This window comes from Castanea sativa, chromosome 11 (genome assembly GCF_040712315.1).
Source record: "Castanea sativa cultivar Marrone di Chiusa Pesio chromosome 11, ASM4071231v1".
Lineage (NCBI taxonomy): Eukaryota > Viridiplantae > Streptophyta > Magnoliopsida > Fagales > Fagaceae > Castanea > Castanea sativa.
Window position 1 is genome coordinate 38022897 of NC_134023.1, and position 20309 is coordinate 38043205.

A 20309-nucleotide genomic window follows, 5' to 3' on the forward strand; every position below is an offset into this window, starting at 1 on the left:
AATAGTTCCTTTTCCTTAAAGTAAAAATATATAAATAATAGTTTGGAATTTTTTTTTATTGGTCAAATAAAAGTTTGGAATTACTTTCAAATGGATATGACACACCAATATTGTCTTTGTTGCTATGTTATATTCTTTAACAGAGTATGAAGAAAAAGAATTTAAAGGGTAGATCTAAACTTTAAAAAAGTTTGTAACAATTTCAATCAGTTAATAATCAGTGAGTAGCATATACAAGAAACCCGGTCAAGAACTCGTAGCATATATGATATAACCAAATCTTCATTTTATTGTCTTTCGGTCACAATTTGGTTATATTGAGATATCAAACATGGAGACAAAGCCTGCCTTGAGTGCCGCTGTTCTTGAAGCTCTTAACGAAAACAATTATTTGGATTGGAGTGTTCAGTTGAAGACGCATTTGATGGCCCAAGATCTTTGGGAGATTGTCGAATCAAGGAGCGACCCTCCTGCACCGGAAATTGAAGCTGCTTTTAAGGCTTGGAGCAAGACTAATGCCATGGCCTTACATGTGATCCAGATGTCATGCCAGCCAAACAGATTTTCTGATATTAGGGAGATTAGCTCAGCCAGAATTGCTTGGGATACCTTGGCAGAAAAGTACAAACCTAAAAGTCCTGACCCAAGTAGCAGGTAATTTAGATCATTCAAATATTCAACACCCTTAAAAGTCAACTCTCTCTCTCTCTCATGATTTTAAAAAAAGGGTCTCTTTACTTTAGACAGTATTGCTCCAGTTCCCCTGAGAAAAGACGAGCTTCTTGACTCAAGTAAGTCAGGTACCTGTCTCTATCTTTCTTTTTCTGTACGCGTATATGTTTGTGTAAAATAGGCTACCAAGACTACGACAAACTTGCAAAAAAAAGAAGAAAAAATCAGCTTGATGAAAGCATTTGTAATTATAAGTTATTACAAATGCTTTCATCAAGATATCTCAATTCATGTGACTTACAATAAAAAAGTATGTTCAAGTGGGTATTTAGCGAATCTGATGTTCTGAAAGCATCTATCAATTATGTTGTTCTAAAGCTAGATTGTGCCTCCTCGACCTTAAAACTTTGTCTTAATTCCCTTTGAGAGTATAGCAGGTGGCAACAAAAACTTCTTTTGTCAGATAAGCATTTAAAAAAACGTATTTATCATACATTTGTTGACCCCCATTTATCATTCCTCTCTATTTTTTGTTCTTTTTGTTGATAACATTTCTTTATATTCTATGGGTTTTCAATCCTCAAACAGGGAAAAAAAATAGAACGTTATTAGGTCATTGATATTCTCTATTGAATCATTGAGATTCTGTAGACTTCCCATTTACCATGGTCTTTCACTAGAACTTCTTTCTAGCTAGTGATGATAATGACAATACTTTTATGAATAAAGATGTTGGTGATGAAGGAGCTAGAATAGGAAAGTTCTTCCAAACTTAATTAACATGTTCTTCTTCTTTGAGTAAAGAAAAAAAACAAGGGGGGCAACAACTTGTTTTTCACTTTGCAAAGGTCATGTGAGTTACATGTGATATGCTTTTTTCATTCAAGTTAACAACCCTGAAGCTCGGAATTGTGTTAAAAACACAAGAGCTTATTTAGACCCCAAATTAAAAGATTACGGCTAGATTGCTTTTACTCTAACTTATCTAAGTGCGGAAACAAGAGTAAGTGAAGTGCAAATAATCGATACTACGCTAGTGCATAAACATAAACAACAAACATTAAAGGTAAAGCACAAGAGTAAGGGAAGAAGGATGTAAATACAAGATAACACGTCAATGTGTTATCGAAGAGGAAACTGAAGAACTCGGCGAAAAACCTCTCTGCCGCCCTCCAAGCGATAATCGATCTACTAGAGAATAAAATTGGAGTGCACGAATAACAAAAGACTCTCCAAGCCTAGTCTACTCAATGTATTTGAGCTCTCCAAGCTCCTGCTACCAACGGACTTCATGGAGTCATGCCTTCTCTAACTTTCCAGATACAGCAATACGCCCGATTGTATTTGTCAAGCCTCACCGGCTTCTTTTGGCAAATCCCCAAAGCTTCCCAATCTCCAAAACACTCTCTACATTCTGAAAATGTGTGGGTTGTGTTTGGGTACAAATTTTCTCTCAAGGTATGACAATGGGAGAGGGAAGGAGAAGAGGCTTGGATGATTTCTCACCAAGGATTTGTAGCTCTCTCTCTAAAAGATGGGTGTATGTTGTTGAAAACTTATCTAGGGTTGTTCTCTCTGAATGGACTCTTCATACTTTTGTGGGTAATGAGGGTATATATAGTATGGGTGAAGAGTAAGAAAGTCACACTTAAAAAGCCTCCAAGCAGAGAGTTTCGCGGGTGTCTCGCGGGAAGGCCTTACTCGCAAGACACTAGCGAAATCCTCTAAGCTAGCATGATGCTTTAGCTTCCAGCATGTGCTTCTCACGTGGCTCTTTCGCAGGTTAGCTACTAACGAGACAGTCACAAAAACCACTGATCTTTAATTAAGCTTGAATCTTCACCAACTTAATACTAAACCCAATACAATAAAATTCCACAAAATACAAGGAACAAATTAAAGTAAATACAATACCCTTTTGTCATGGAATAAAGCTAACATAAAACATAGTTGTAAATCATAACATTACAATCTCCCCCTTTAGCTATTCCGTGACAAAAACACTCTATAACAGACTCTAGACGTAAACGTAGGTTTAGGAACAATGACAAAACTCACTCACCTAAATCTAGAAGTTGTGAAGCACTTGAAACATATATTCCTGTAACCTGAAAAACTTGCACAAAACACATTAGACCCTTAAGGTAAAGCAAGTAATAAAAGGACAAGCATAATGTAACAAGTAAAATGTGATCAAGTAAACATGATGTGAAACATATGAGCAACTTGATCATACACCAAAAAAGTCATATGAAAATGACTACAATGATCATATAGCAAAGCAAATGATCATCCGAACATGCAATCATTAAAGCACAAAGACAAGGATATATGCATGTCCAACACACAACCAATGCAAAACACCAAAATATTTGTATTAAGGATTCAAGATCCAACAAAGGCACAAGAACACACGACCAATGCAAAACACAAAAGTATTTGCATTAAGGATATAAGATCCAACAAGGGCACAAGTGTGTTCCAACACATAAACACGATGCAATGAGAGCAACAAAGTATAGATGCTAGATGTAACTCAAAGCACCATAAAGCAATGAGAAAATAAACATAAAGTAAAGCAAAGACAAAACAAGGTTTTCTCAAAAAGTTGTCTTCTCCCCCTTGGTATATGCATCTCTCCTATAGCTTTCTCCCCCTACAAATGTGCACGAGGTAGAATTTCTCCTCCTAAGAATGTGCACATGAGTCATATAGAAATGACAAAACACACCTGTATACTCTCCGGTATACAATCTCCCCTTTTTTGTCACGAATAGACAAAAGAAACAAGAGGAATGAGGGAAAGAAAAGAAGATATGAACAAGGGTATGATGCATGAGGGGTGCAAGATGAATGAGAAAATGAAGCTCAAACAAAAGATAAAACATCATAAAGACACAATGCTACAAAGCATAAAGTAAACATGACATGCTAAGGATGTGGAACAAGATATAGACCATGCATGACATAGTCACAAGAACATGTTATATGTGCGAAAAGGTCTAAAAAAACTTAACTTGTGTGAGTGAATACAAAACATGTCAAGTGTTAGAGTGTGTGCAGCAAAGGTGCATCTAGTGTGCATCTAGTATGCATGTGAGATGCATGAATAAGCACTCACGAGGCAAAGTGTATAAAACACACCACCAATGATCAAAGCATGATAAACATGAATAATTATGGTGATTCCCAAAGTTTAGTACTCATCGGAGTCTAAAACAATGAGAAAATGTCATTTGGACATTTTATCAAACACTTAGAGTGCACACACTACACATGTATGTTAAACAATGCAAGTACATATGAAAATCTTGCCTAAATATATGTTATTTTTGCCACAAGGGGCTAACATCCAAAGAAAATCATCATTTGAAACAAAGCCCAATAAAAAATATTGACAAAAATTAAGTTTTCCAACTCCCATTTGAGAAAATCCCAACTATGTACATAAAACCCCCAAAAACATAATCTAAGGATCAAAATCAATGAAAAGAGTTAAAGATTACCTTAGAGATGTTAATGGAATGAAAAAAACTTGAATTTAGTTGGGTTTTGATGTAGAAGCATTAAAACAAGGGTTTGGGAGAGGATGGGAGACGATTAAGACAAATGACCCATGAAATGCCTTTTAAAAAGCTGATCTGGGAATTTTCGCTAGTTACATACTAGCGAGATACTAGCAAAATTTCGTTGGTGTCTCGCTGGTAAGCTTTACTAGCGAAACAGTTGCGAAACAATCGCGAAACTCTCTGTCCAAAGTTGAAAATTTTGAGAATTGGACTCTTTAACTCGTGACTGAGCTTACACTACGAAAACACCCTGAAAACATGTTTTTCACACAAAAACAACTTGAAAAACTTTGAAAAACATGAGTGATACAAATCACTTCCAAAAGCAAACAAAAAGAACAAAAATCTTTTTGGTTTGATCCACATAAGGTTAAGCACACACACATCATATCACATTTGAACATGTACAATCACACAAATTAAATAGACATTCATTGAACAAAGTCTTGTGTGTTGTGTGTGAGTATCAAGTGTGAAATAGTTCTTAATTTAGAGTGAAATTTCAATGATCAATTCAATCAAGTCATACACACCTAGTACTAAGTCAAGTGGGCTATCTCAATTATAGAAATGAACATATATGATCTCCTACAAGAAAATGATTATATAACTTTGAAGCTTTTCATTTGGCTTCTTTACAAAACATAACATGTGATCAATTTTTGAACAAAGTACATCTCATTTTGAGATCGATGCCTGAACTTTTGATATTTTAACTTTGTAAGCGAATAAGCCTTTGGCTTTTTAAGGCACCATACATTTCAATTCAAGCCACTTTCCCTTTTTCCTAGTCAAATACTAGTATGTACAACGGCTTTTGCAGCTCTATATCTCTTTTTGAGAGTTGACATTTGATGAGCTCTTTAAGCAAAAACATAAAAACGTGGGAAAAGATATAGGCACAAGTCTATGCATGTATTAAGACCAACAAGACAATTGACTAATCATTCATGACAAGCTTAAAGATCGATTTACAATAATCACACATAGATTTTAAGATTTGTCCCACAAAGATAAATGTGTATACAAAACAAGCTAAACTCACAAATGCACTACGCCATTAGTACGAATGTACTAGGCCAAACTCACATGTGACATGTGCTCAAACATATACGATCAAACTTTTTCAATTTTTTACTTTTTATGTGGTTTTGGATTTTTACTCACACAAAACAAAAGTAATAAAGTAAGATCAAATGCAAAAATAACAAAAACAATGCATATAAAGAGATGCATGATGCACAAATGCATGACAATGAAGTATCTAATGCATGAAGGGTCCTACAAAGATTAAAAGAATTAGATCAAAGACCAAAAGAGCAAAAGCTCAACCATAGGAACCATTCCTCATCTAAACGGAACGATTGTTTAGAATGAGTGTCTCATGAGAAGTGAGACAAAGGTTGGAAGAATGATAACTGGAGATGCACATAGACAAGGAGGTAAGAACATTAAAATCTTTCTTTAACAACTTACCATTTTCCCCCAAAACCGGTTTAACTTGCAAAGCACAACTTCCAAGAAGCTTAAATTTCTCTTTTCTTTTTATTCTTTTAAAAGCTCGAAACTTAGAGCAAAGAGGTCTAAGATGACCAAAGGCACCACAATGGTGACAAACAATGGGTTTAGGCCCACTAGGCTTTTTAGGGAGGGATCTAGCAACATGGTTTTGTCATTTCTTCAACATGGAACATTAAGGTCTTATGTGACCGATCACACCGCAATGGTGGCAAGTAAGGAAAAACTTAGATCCACTTAACTCCCTAGAATGAGACCTAACTGAAGGCTTAGGCTTAAAAGCCTTTCTCTCCACTTTTTGGTTTCTTTTATGTGGAGGAATGTACACCGATTTGTCCTTAAAGGTAGAACTCACAATAAGTACAAAATCGGGTACCACAACATGATTGCAACAAATGTTTTCATCATTTTGAACACTCCGTTTAGCAATCAAACACTTGGCATGCATCTTAAGAGATTCATTTTCACATTTTAGCTCATCAACTAGTTTGTTAGACAAAACCAGTTTAGCATCCAAGTCCATATTCAAACATTCAAACTCTTTTAGCTTTTCAAGAGAATGTTCAGCAAGTTTCTTATACTTTTCAACCAATTTATTGGATTCATTGAGCTTAGCGATCAAATCATCCTTTTCACAATGAAACTTTCTCAAATTCTTATAAAACTTCTTAGCTTCTTTCTTCAAAAGTTTGATGTTTGGAATATCAACAACAACCAAAGATTCATGTAGCATGGCATCATAATTTTGAGGATTAACACTCATAGAGGCATTTTCACAAACACATGGCATGTTACAATCAACAAGATCCATAAAAGCATACCAAACACTATCCATGACAAAACACATGAAGGGGTCAAGGATCACACTTAGGTAATGAAACCAATACAACTGTACCCGCTCTGATACCAATTGAAAGCTCAGAATTGTGTTAAAAACACAAGAGCTTGTTTAGACCCCTAAATTAAAAGATTATGGCTAAATTGCTTTTACTCTAACTTATCTAAATGCGGAAACAAAAGTAAGTGAAGCGCAAACAACTGATACTACTCTAGTGCATAAACATAAACAACAAACAATAAAGGTAAAGCATAAGAGTAAGGGAAGAAGGATGCAAACACAAGATAACACGCCGATGTGTTATCGAAGAGAAAACCGAAGAACTCGGCAAAAAACCTCTCCGCCGCCCTCCAAGCGGTAATCGATCCACTAGAGAATAAAGTTGGAGTACATGAATAACAAAAGACCTTCCAAGCCTACTCTACCCAATGTACTTGAGCCCTTCAAGCTCCTGCTACCAACGGACTTCACGGAATCATGTCTTTTATAGCTTTCTGGATCCCGTAATACGCTCGATTGCATCCACCAAGCCTTACCGGCTTTTTTTGGCAAATCTCCAAAGCTTCCCAATCTCAAAAAAACTCTCTACATTCTGAAAAGGTGTGGGTTGTGTTTGGGTACAAATCTTCTCTCAAGGTATGACAATGGGAGAGGGAAGGAGAAGAGGCTAGGATGATTTTTCACTAAGAATTAGTAGCTCTCTCTCTAAAAGATGGGTGTGTGTGTTGTTGAAAACCTATCTAGGGTTTTTCTCTCTGAATGGCCTCTTCATACTTTTGTGGATAATGAGGGTATGTATAGTATGGGTGAAGGGTAAGAAAGTCACATTTAAAAATCCTCTAGCCAGAGAGTTTCGCGGGTGTCTCGCGGGAAGGCTTTACTTGCGAGACACTAGTGAAATTCTCCAAGCTGGCACGACGCTTCAGCTTCTAGCATGTGCTTCTCACGTGGCTCTTTCGCGGGTTAGCTACTAACGAGACAGTCGCGAAAACCACTGATCTTCAATTAAGCTTGAATCTTCACCAACTTAATACTAAACCCAATACAATAAAATCCCACAAAATACAAGGAAAAAATTAAAGCAAATACAACACCTTTTTGTCATGGAATAAAGTCAACATAAAACATAGTTGTAAATCATAACTTTACAGACCCAATTGATGGCAAGGTGCAAAGTGAAACACAAGTTATAGTTTAGGGTGGTAACAATGCGTTTTGAAAGTTCAGGATAGTAAGTATAAATGAGATTATAGTTTAAAGTAATAAAGTATAATTAAAAAAATAAGATATTCTCTGTCTTTTTAGGTGCCCCTATTCCATGTGTTGGGTTCAAATTGACCCCGGTTAAATTAACCAATTACCCAAATTGAATAATTGGCCAAGTTACATGCAATGTCCAATTAAAGGCACAACCACATTGCTAGTCTAGAGTAAATTATTATAGTGGAAACAAATTTGACATAGGTGATATGGTTATGATGAAGAAAACCTTCACAGAAAAAACACATACAGGTAAAATTTAGATCAATGCTCCCTAAAGAATCTAGTAACAAAGATTGAGTTTACAAGTATAAGGAATATTGCCCAATCTTGAAGTAACTACTTATAGTAGAACCTATTGACTTATTCAAGCCCAACTCCAACCTAGTTGGAGTACTCTTTTTACCAAGCTTCTTCCATGTGCACGAATCTACCAATCCGGCTTGAACCTTACAGAAATCCTTGATTGATGCAATTAATTTTTGCAAAGTTCTTCGCAGCAACATGCTCCAATATGAATGGTAGCAACTCAGTACCAAACCTTAGGTGTACAAAGTTGCAGCAACTTCTCAGTATGCATGTGTTCTCTCTCTATGATAATGACTGTAAAATATGGCTTTTATACCTTTGGGAACCCTATTGCATGGATCCCCAAGACGGGCCAAGTCATTATAGGTTGAAACAAAAAATTATGTTTCGTTTTCTTGTATCTTGATCGTTCGAGAGGTGTTGAGCCAAGTATTGATATTATCTTGTAATTCTTGATTGGTTGACCTACTATTGAGGTGCAGTCAAGATACCAAATTCAAAAACTTCTTAAGCAATTTAAAAAAAAAAAAAATTTAATCAATTTTCTTGTGTCTTCAACAGGATTCTTCAATACACTTTTCGAGACTAAAAATTTAGACTCCAAATAGGAACTGGTTTTCCAACACATAAAAATAATGATCCTTACACCATGCACTTTTGCCATTGAATTTTAAAATCTCTTTTGACTATAGTTTTTTCAATGGTTGGATTGTAGAGCTTGTAGCCTTTAATAATTAGATCATAACTTCTCACTCTTTGCTCTTCTATCAAATCGCAAGGTCTTAATTTCATAACTACTATACCTATCAACAATAGTTTAAACTTTTTAAATAATTTCAAAATCCTCTTAATTCTATTTTAGAAAGAAAAAAAAAATCATCTTTTGACTAAAATCATCAATGAAGAAAAGAAAATAGTTGTTTGTACAAAGCAATGATGGTTTCGGTCCACACACATTGTTATGAACAAGATACAGTGGCTTAGTTTCTTTTATAATAGCTTCTCTAAAAGCTATTCCTTGATTTCTTAACAATGATACATCTTCGTATATTTGGTCAGATGTTCAATGGAAGACAATTCCCTCACCATCTTATTTTTCCACCACAAATTGTAAGTCCAGCAAAATTTAAATGTCATCAACACCTTGCCTATCACACTGTTTATGTAGTCCCTTGCCAACTACAATCCTTCAAGAGAATATCGTAGTCTTTTCTTAAAAGTTTTCTGTTAAAACCTTAATTGGTGGTTTGCTATTTAGGTAATGGAAGTTGTAGTGGTTCTTTAGATAGGGTTGGGTTTAAGTTATATATGGTGTAACTCTAAACAATGTTACATCACCCAATAACTTGTTATTGAATTCATATTTTGAAAATCCCACCTTTGGACTACATGTTCTATATGTTTTTAATATGCACGCTAATTTTCATATCAATCGGATGTTATTTACTATTCGATTTTTAAAGTCATCTTTTTATGTATTATTTTAAACTACAAAAATTTAAATTTAAACAATTGATTTATTACACATCCGTTTGGCAAAAATTATTTTTGCCAACTTATTTTACTATTCAGCTTATTTTTACTACTATTCATGGATCTCACTGCACTTTTTGATACTATTCATGAGTCCCATTGTACTATTTTAGCTAACTTTTACCATTTATCTACAGTACTTTTAGCAAAAAGTTTTCAGTTTCAGTAAAATAAGTGGATTCCAAACAGACCCTACATATTTATTAATATTTATCATCTTGAAGATTATATATATTGGATCCCAAAAAAATAATTTGGCTTTGACATGGCTTCTAGCTCTCTTTGTCTAATACTTAATCCATTGGTAGCATTGCATTTATTAAACCTTTCACATTTATGTAGATTTAATTCCTAAACACTAAGGGCCTATTTGGATTTTTTTTTTTTTTTTTTGTCATCACTCATCACTCCTCACTCAATTTTCGTCACTCATCACTTATCACTTAAAATGCCATAATTTTCTTTACCACACCCCGCTTGGCACTATCACTCAGTTATGTTTTCAACAAAAAAAAAAAACTAAAAACACTGGGACATACACACTGAACCAATGTCAAATGACTTTTTTTTTTTTTTTTCTCCTGCCTCTCCCCTTTGTTTTTCTTAGCTTTTCTCTTCGTTTTCCACTGTTTTTCTCTGCTTTTCTCTTCATTCATGTTACCACATATTTCCCATATTCACTTATCCACAACAACTTAATAATTACAGAATACAAACCCAACTACAATTCACAAAGCTGAAACTCAAAAATACAAAGAAATTCCACAACCTGATCGTGGTGATGAAGAACCCACCTACAATTCATAGCAATGGAGAACCCAAGAAATCATGGCACTTGAAGTGGAATAAATAAGATTCTCCTCCGATCCTGGCAATGGGGGGTCACCGCCATAGCCGCCGCTATAACCCACCACAACCATAATAGCAACATCAACATCAACATCAACAGCTGTGACAACCTCGACGAACTTGAGAAGAAAAAAAAAGGAATGGTAACCCAGTGAAAAGGAAAGCAAAGAAGAAAAAAAGAAAAAAAAGAGAACCCAAGCCCAGAAACCCAGTGAAAAGGAATGGAAAAAAAAAAAAAAAAAAAAACCCAGAAAAAACCCACACCCAAACCGGCAAGCAACCCACTGATTCAAGACCGAAATTCAAACCGTCCTTCAACACCAAACTCAGACCGATTCAAGCAACCCACCCCTTCAACCTTGTTTCTTGATTTTTATTTTTATTTTTATGGGTTTGAGATGAGAAAGGCGAAAAGGAAGGGAAAAAAAAAGAATTGAGATGAGAAAGGCGAAAGGGAAGGAAAAAAAAAAAAGAAAAAGAAAAAGAAAGAAAGAACGAACTGAGATGAGAATGGCGAAAAGGAAGAAAAAAAGAAAGAAAGAAAGACCGAACGGAAGAACAAAGAAAGAAGAAAGAAAAGTGGAGAAGAAAAAAAGAAAAAAAGAAAAAAAAAGGAGAGTTAGTCAAAAGTTGCGGCTGGTGGGTCCCTTGGTGTATGTTTAATTACGAAAATACTATTGAAAACAGAGTTTTGGAAACTGAAAACACCTAAAATGTGTTTTCAGTTTCCATAACTCATCACTCAAAAATCAGAGAATTGAGTTATGAGTTATGAGTGATGGAAACAAAAACTAGAAACAAAAACCAAACAAGCTTCTCAGCCGTGGGACCCACATATTTTGAGTTATGAGTGATGGAAACATAAAAGATGTTTTCAGTTTCCATAACTCATCACTCAAAAATCAGAGAATTGAGTTATGAGTTATGAGTGATGGAAACAAAAACTAGAAACAAAAACCAAACAAGCTTCTCAGCCGTGGGACCCACATATTTTGAGTTATGAGTGATGGAAACACAAAATCCAAATAGTCCCTAATTCATCTTCAAAATTATTTTGTTAATAAGAATCATGTTTAATCACCTATAGATTTGTCTTCCCCCCAAGTTTCACCATACTTTCTTATAGGGATGTTTTAGGCTCATATTGCACTTGTTTTGACATGGTATGGCTCTTGTCTGTACTAAATCCAATGTCCTCTAGGTATTTAATTAATATTGAAATTCAGAATCAACAGAAAATATCAAATGATAATTGGCATGTAGATGTCAGAATGGTTTCATTTCATTTCATTCTCTGGAAAAAAAAAATAAAAATAAAAGAAAGTTTAGCAGGAGAAAATGACAAGAAGGGAAACATTAATGATGACGTTGAGATCTACACGGAGTTAAACAAAGCTTTGCAAAGTGGTGATTGGAATGCTGTAAAGGAGTTTCTTAATACCCATCCGCATGCAAAAAGTGCAAAAATCACAGATACGAACAAGACGGCTCTTCATGTTGCTGCTGAAGCTGGATATGAGCATATAGTGGAGGAGTTGGTGAACATAATGTCTGAAGAAAATTTGGAAATAAAAGATTTTGAAGGTTTCACAGCTCTAGCTCAAGCATCTTTTCGTGGAAGCTACCGAATGGTAGACTGCATGCTTGGAAAGAACAAGAACTTGATCAGCATGGGAAACGACGAGGGAAATATTCCACTTATTCTGGCCCTTTACAATGGGCAATTAGATTTGGCTCGTTATCTCTATTTGCTCACTCCAATGGAAATTCTAATGCCAGAAAATGGCACCATGGGGGCTGCAATTGTTTCTGAGGCTATATATAACAAAGCTTTGGGTAAGAATTAACTCTTCGTCTTAACTATCCATTGAGTGTTATTTTCTATTTGAAATTTTCGCTATATATGATTGATTAATTTCTTTGTCCATATGGTACAACACTATAGATATTGCTTTGGATTTAGTCAAGCTTTGTCCACGTTTGGCTATTGCTCAAGACAGAATTGGTTACTGTCCTTTGTACGCACTGGCTTGTATGCCTGATTATTTCCTAGGTGGGAATCAGCTCGTATTTTGGAAACGATGGATCTACTCCGGTTAGTACCACCCTTTTACTCTTGCTTTTCAATTATATAAATGGATGAATTAAGTGAAAAAAAAAAAAAAAAAAACAATGAAAAAGGGGGCCTTGCGGGCCAAGCCCTTCTCCTCCGTATATAGATCCAATCTATAGCCCAAAAGAAAAGAGAAGGGATGGTGTAAGGCTGTAGGCATTACAAGAGGCCCATTTGGCAAATGGATTTAATTTTGTTAAGGATTCTTGAGTTAAGATCACGCAACAACGGTTTTTTGTTTATTTAGGGGAAAGGGGTTTTTGAAACTTGGAATATTTCTGACTATCTTTTTCTTGAGTAATTATACAGTCCTCATGGACCACGTCACTTGTGCACCATTCTACTGAAAGACTTCCACTTGTTTAAAATTGCTAAGTCAGTAATCAGTTTCTATTTAAAAATTTTTTCACTTCAGCAATTTTAAACAGGTGGGAATCTTTTAGTAGAATGGTGAACTACGTCACTTTATCCACCATGAGGACCTTATAATTTTTATTGGAATCGTATTTTAAATTTCTTAAAATTTAAGTAGACTTTAATTTATAACAAACTATCTTAATAATTTTAATATTTATAATGCGGTACATTGAGAAAGCACATCCTACAACAGATAATACTTAAGTCAAGTTGCATAGCACAAGCACAATGCCCAATTTTATTATTAATATAAAAAATTATGACAAATTATAAATGATCAAAATAATTTAAAATAAATAATGATTTTTTTTAAGATATATAGAAATTTTTTATAATAGAATTTTAATAAGAAATTTTTTTTTTAAACATCTTACAACTTTGATTACAGAGTTTTTATAATTTTCTTGTGCTTAGAGGCTTTAGAGCATTCACATATATTAATATATAGAGGTAAAATTTTTAGCTTTTAGCGCTCTAAACACTTAATTTTTCTATTTTAATACCACACTTAAACAATAAAACCTACATCTCATCTCTTATCACATCACCTATTAAAATAATATAAGCACTTGTTAAAATAATAATCACACACCCACAAAAATTCATAGCAATCCACAACCACCCACCACAATCATGGCAACCGCCACAACTCCTTAGATACAAACTCACCATCCAAAAAAAAAAAAAAACCCAATGCAAATCTTTCAAATAACCACAACTCTTTTTTTTTTTTTTTATTTTATTGAAAAAAACACACAAACACAACTCAACAGCCACAAAACCCACCAACTCGCCATCCCACCAGGCAGCAGCTTTGCCACCATCATTGCCACAAACGAAATCCACTAGATCAACCAAAACCAAAAAGCACCATATCAATAGAGCTTGGATTTGATCAAGAGAGAAAACCAGATAGCCATTGAGAGAAGAGAAAACTCACTCCAACCCACGAACCCATCACACTGCTAACCTGCCATTGCAATACTTATCCGATCCATGAGCCCACAACACCACAAACCCACCTCTTAATCTTCATCGTTTGTCTCAGAGAGAGAGAGAGAGAGAGAGAGAAGCGGCGTGAGACAGAGAAGAGAAAAAATGTGAGCTTTTTTATTTTATTGAAGGAAGAGAGATAGTGTTAATAAAAAAAATGAGAGATTTTTATGCAATCCACTATATGGCAGTTAAAAAAAACCATCTACATGATTTATAGTCCATGACATTTATAATGAGTCATATGATTTACTAAAATAATACATGTGAATGACTTTTTTTAATTGTTGTGTATTGGGTTGTATAAAAATTCTTGCAATTGAGGTTGCATAAAAACCTTACTCATAAAATTTGGGTTTTATTTTTAGCAGTTTACTATATTGAATTGTTAAAAATATTCAGATTTAGCAACTTCGATAAAGCATGATTTTTGGTTCTATGAGTGCTATATAGCTTTTTTGCTAAAATACAACCCCTAAAACATCCTATAATTAGAAAAATTAAGAGTGCTTTTGTAAGAAATTATTTCTATAAGAGACTATTTTAATAATCGATAATGGCATGGATCTATTTAGAAATAGGAAATCTTAATTTAATGTTTTGGGAATGATATTAATTTATTTAAATTAATGTGTAATGTGAATTTTTTTATTTATTAATAATTCAATAATTACAATGGAGAGAGGAAATTTGAACTTTAGATGTCTTGGAAACACTAAAAATACTAACAAATTAAATTTGTTAGAATTCTTAGAAAGTCGTTGCAGTTAAAGGAATACAACTGAAATGATGTCATTTTCAATATTATAGTATTTGTATGCTTATGCAAAGTACGGGCTAATCCAAACTTATATGAAAACAAAAGAAAATATTTTAAGTTAAAACGTTAAATATATAATAGAATTATAGGGTTTAAAATATAATTTATCCAAATTATTTAAATAATAATTGTGTAAGTTTAGCTTTTATCAATTAAACTCTACTTATAGGGTTTATAATTTAAAATAAATAGTAAAGCTTATTTAAAATTCTTGATAGTTCTTGTAATTTAATTTAATTTTATAAAAAAAACTATCTTAATAATTTTAATATTTATAGTATGGTTGGTTAAGAAAGCACGTCCTAATATAGATAATACTTAAGTCAAGTTGCATAGCACAAGCATAATGCCCAAGTATTTTATGACTAGTAACACTTACATTAAACCAAAATCATATTTCACAAGTATAATGTGTAATTACCAACTTAAATCAATGTAGAAAAAAATAAAAAAGAAGAAAGAAAGATGATTTCTACCAATATATAACATTATAATAATTTATTATTTTTATACATGAAAAAGAAAGCGATAGAAAATGTGAGTTAGTACCTACAGAATATAAATGAGACTTATTATTAATTAACTTGTTTATATCTTAACCACCTGATCATGTTACTTTAAAAGTTTTTTTTGGGGGGGGGGGGGGGGGTGGATTACTTAAAAAGTTGATTCTCAAAATATAAAAATTTTAAAAAAAATCACTTAGAAAGTTATATTAATATGATTGTTCGGAATTTGGTTATTTTTAGTACCTCATTTGCATAGTATTTATCAAAAGATATAATTTTTTTTTTAATAACTTTTATGTTAAATATGTCACAAAAGGCTAAGGTTGAGTTTGGCACCCACTTTTTACTAGCTTTTAGCTTAAACTTATTTACTGTTTGTGGGTCGCAAGTGAGTTCCACAAAAACCCAAGCTCATTCGTTTTGCATTTAGCGTTCCATATTACATGTATTCTGTTGCAAAGTTTTGGTCAAAAAGTCAGTTTAAATTAACTATTTGTGGGTCCCATTTTATGATTTTTCCTCAAAATACTAAGTCCTTTTTTACTTACTGTGGGTCCTAGTGTCCCACTCTACTTTTATTTTTTTTACAATACTTTTCAACAAAAAATCAATGAACTTATCTTATTTAATTTTTAGTTTTTATATACAGTACTTTTATTGAAAAACTAGATAAGTTATTTTAAAACGGACAATAAAAATTTTTTATTTAAAAAAAAAAGCTAAAAGTTAGATTATTTACAAAAATGTTAAGAAAAAAAAAATAGGTCCTCTATATTTGCCCATATATGCATGGCTATGCTGAATGTAAATGGGAAGGAGGGAAGGAAGGAAAAAAGGGGGGAACGGGTGAAGAATTAGACCATTATCTCGACAATAATGAGACAAGCTAGTATTTGCAGTGAACTAAGGGTTAAATTTGTTCTATATAAACTATATTACATAGTTTACACGTACCTCAAAAAGCAATTGAAATTGTGACTTCACAACAATTTGCATGTAATAAACACCACTCCTAGGATAAAGCCAAATTGTAATAATATTTATGTTTCAAAATATCAATTTATCTTAGGATGTAGTGAAGTTTGATAATTTTGTGTGTGTGTTTTTTCCCCTTAAAGGTATCCATATTCAATCGGCTGGTCCCATCAATGAAATTCGTTTGAACATTCAAAAACCAGCGGGAAACCTAAGCAATGATAAAGAAATTATTGGATCAGGTATGTCACTATCCAAAGTTCTTTTTCTCAAGAATTGGGTTGTAAGAGCGTTCATCTTGTATCTCTAATTTTTTCTCCAAAAAATTGAATTGGTCATGCAGGTATGCCTTCTGTTACTCCTGTAAACAATGAGTAATCTGATTTAGACTATTCAAAACCTTGTTCAAGAATAGAATTGGTCAGCTTAGCAAACCATTGTCTGCTATCTTGCTTCAATCCATAGAATGACTTGTTTAATATGCAAACTTTAACCTCCCCTTGCTGGGAATAGCAGTGACATAACCCAAAGGCAAATGCATATAGATCTATTCATGAAGATCACCATGAAGGAATGCATTATTTACATCAAGCTGACTGATGTGCCAATCCCGAATTGCAGCCACTACGAAGAGTGTCCTAACAGTGACAAATTTGGCCACAAGGGAGAATGTCTCAAAGTAATCAAGCCCCTCTTGCTATGTACACCCTTTAGCAACCAGCCTAGCCCTATATCTTTTTCTATACTTTCATCAGCCTTGAGTTTAATTTTGTAAACCCATTTACAACTAATTGCTTGCTTGCCAGGAGTCAAAGAAGTGACTATCCAAGTATCATTAGTAGCCAAGGCAGATAATTCAGCTTGCATAGCTTCTTGCCATTCAGGAAACTGAGGAGCTTGGTGATAGTATGTGGGTTCAACATTGGTAAGTAAAGAAATACTGAATGCTTTTTGAGGATGGGTCAGTTTGGAGTAGGACAAGGACTTACAAATGGGATAAGCATGAGTAGGAAGAGACAAAGGCAATCTTGAAGCCAAATGACAATGATAATCTTGAAGATATGATGTAGGTTTATAAGGTCTGGTAGATTTCTTAGGTATAGGAGTATCAAGAGACTAATGACTAGGTAAGACAGGATCTAAGTCTATAGGATCAGGTTGAAATTGTAAAAATTTTGCAAAATCAATTGGAAAAGGTTCTAAGGTAGGATCGGGAAATGAAGAGACATAAGTATCAAGTATGGATGAAGAGTCTCTAAAAGGAAAAACATCCTCATGAAACTGAACATGAAAAACAAAGATAGACCTAGTAGCTAGATCTAAAACCTTGTAACCTTTAATGCTAGCAGGATGTCTAATAAATAGACAAGGTTGGGCTCTAGGATCAATCTTAGACCTGTGTTGTGAGAGTGTAAAAACAAAACACAAGGACCCAAAAGTTCTAAGGTGATCATATTCATAGGAAGGAGGATGATGAAACAAGTGCTCATAAGGGCTTTTATTATGCAATTAGGGACAAGGCAATCTGTTAATTAGATATGCAGCAGTTAACACACACTCACCCCAAAAAATGGATAGGTATTTGAGATTGAAATTTTAATGCTCTAACCACATGTAAAATATGTTGATGTTTCCTTTCAACCACTGAGTTTTGTTGAGATGTTGCTATACATGAAAACTAATGGTACATACCCTTAGATTTGAAAAATTTTAGTAACTTAAGATCAGGAGCGTTATTTGATCTAAAGCATTTGATTTTAGTATTAAACTGAGTGTTAACCATGGAAAATATGGTTAGCATCAGGAAAAGGTAACCGTTTTTGCTTTGCCAAAGGACATATGTACAAGTAAATTTCTCATTTTTATTAACAACAATTTGAGGAATACAATGAGATGATAGCAATTGCCTAGATATAGAGGGATGCCCCAATCTGGCATCCCATAGATGTAAATCTTGGCTTTTATGTTTTTACAGAAGAAAAGGAATTAAAACTTGTAGGTAAAACTGCTAAAAGATTTTTCATACAAGAAAATTTTGAAATAATGGATGGAAATGTGAATGAAGGGTATGTAGTAAGAGTAGTGTCCTAGAGATATAGATTCTCCTTTGCTCTACCCAATCCAATTGTCTGCAATGGAAGTATGCCCTGGATAAAGCAAAGGGTATCCAAGAAGATTAAGCAACAAGAAAGATTTCTTGTTAACTGACTCACAAAAATTAGATTAAAAGAGAAAGTAGGCACACAAAATACATTATGCAAGGAACGAGTAGATGTTAACTATACCATTCCTACATGTGTAACAATTGCCTTGTCACCATTTGGAAGATTAAAAGTAAGATTTACTACAGAAGTGATAGTAGTAAACTAGGAAATAGATTGAATCATGTGGTCTATAGCCCCTATATCTAAAATCCAATCTCGGGAAGAAATTAAAGAAGGGGCAATGAAATTGGATAAAAATACTAAATTTTCAAGAGATGATCAAACAAATTTCCTGCCATATGATCAAAAGCTGCAAAGTTTGAAGGCTGTAAATATGAACCTGAAGGCTAAGATTGTTTTATCACATTAGCAACTTGTGGTTTTGAGTTTTGAACCAATGTTGGTGATGCTTCAATGTCTTTGCTTGCAGTTCCCATTTCAGCAATCGAGAACTCAACATAGCCACATGTTTCATTAGCTCTTAACATTGTTATTGTTCTTGTGAAAGAATGAACTGAGGAGTTTCAAATGCAATTTTTTGTTTAGAACCATAGTAGCTGCAACAACTTGATGCATTTGACCTCCTCCCCTTCCTTTATTTCTATATCCAAAGGAAATCCATGAACCCTGTAGCACTTGTGAACAATGTGACCTTTTAAATCACAATAAGAAAAAATTGCACAATCCTTATTCTTGGAATTAAATCCATTACCATAAGAGCTTTCAGTTCAAGTAGCTAGCACAGCAGATTCAACTACAAAAGTATGCTTAAAACTACAAATTTTTGCTTTTTCTCTCGTTGAACTAGAAAGAAAACTTTGTTAATTGTAGGTATAGACTCAATTTATCAGAAATCAAAGAAAGTAGTGCAGCAAAGTGAATTATACGAGTCCAGAAGTCCAAATAGCTGCAGAGCTGATGCAGAGCTCAACAACAAGTAGTTTAAGCATAAAAACTACATGTAGTATAGTATTAGTTAGTGAACATGTGAGCTACACGTGATTGACTTAACTGTACACCTCTGTTAGTTATTTAGGAAGCTTGTTAGATCAGTTAAGTTAGTTTTGGCTTTACTTAGTTGCTTAGTGTAGTATATAAACACTTGTAATTATCTGGTTTTACTTAGATCAATGAAATCATTTTCTCAGTAAATTTCATATGGTATCAGAACCTTCCTGCTCTATTTTCTCCCAAAATTTCTAGGGTTTGTTCTTGAGAGCTTTGAAGCTTTGTCAATGGCTGAAGCAACTAATACTTCATCTTCTTCCTCTGTGCAAGATCCTGCACTCGTAGAGGATATCTCAAATCCTCTATTTCTTCATCATGCTAAAAGTCCTGGAGCCATGCTTGTGTCTGAACCATTGATTGGTGAGAATTACCATGCTTGGATTTGTTCAATGAGGAAAGCATTGGTTTTCAAGAATAAGTTTGGCTTTGTCAATGGTAGTATTACTCTCTCTTCACCATTGATAAAGACTCTAGCAGCAGTTGATGCTTGGATTCGTTGTGACAACATGGTAGGTTCTTGGTTGATGAAGGCTGTGTCACCTCAGATTCAAGTGAGTATCACCTACAAAGACACTGCTCTGGAAAGCTGGAATGATCTTAGAGATACACATTCTCAAGGGAATGGACCTAGGGTTGTCCAACTTCAGAAAGATATAGCTTCAATGTGTCAGGGTTAGTCTTCAATTACCAACTATTTTACTCAGTTGAAGCTATTTTGGGAT

The 20309-nt window shown here is 34.0% G+C and overlaps 2 protein-coding genes across 2 annotated transcripts in view; both read left to right on the forward strand.

Annotated features, from left to right (window-relative positions):
• Positions 1 to 236: 236 nt before the first annotated feature.
• On the forward strand, positions 237 to 12395 carry LOC142616464 (uncharacterized). Its single transcript, XM_075789317.1, has 4 exons — positions 237 to 654; positions 748 to 800; positions 9226 to 9276; positions 11878 to 12395. The coding sequence occupies exons 1-4, from the start codon at positions 332 to 334 to the stop codon at positions 12393 to 12395; spliced, it is 945 nt and encodes a 314-aa protein (XP_075645432.1). The 5' UTR covers positions 237 to 331.
• Positions 12396 to 12498: 103 nt separating this feature from the next.
• LOC142617128 (uncharacterized) overlaps positions 12499 to 20309 on the forward strand; it is a 31928-nt gene continuing 24117 nt past the window's right edge. Inside the window, exons 1-2 of the mRNA XM_075789836.1 lie at positions 12499 to 12643; positions 16519 to 16617. Coding sequence (XP_075645951.1) covers positions 12583 to 12643; positions 16519 to 16617 — 160 coding nt within the window. The 5' untranslated portion in view covers positions 12499 to 12582. The remainder of the gene's footprint in view (positions 12644 to 16518; positions 16618 to 20309) is intronic.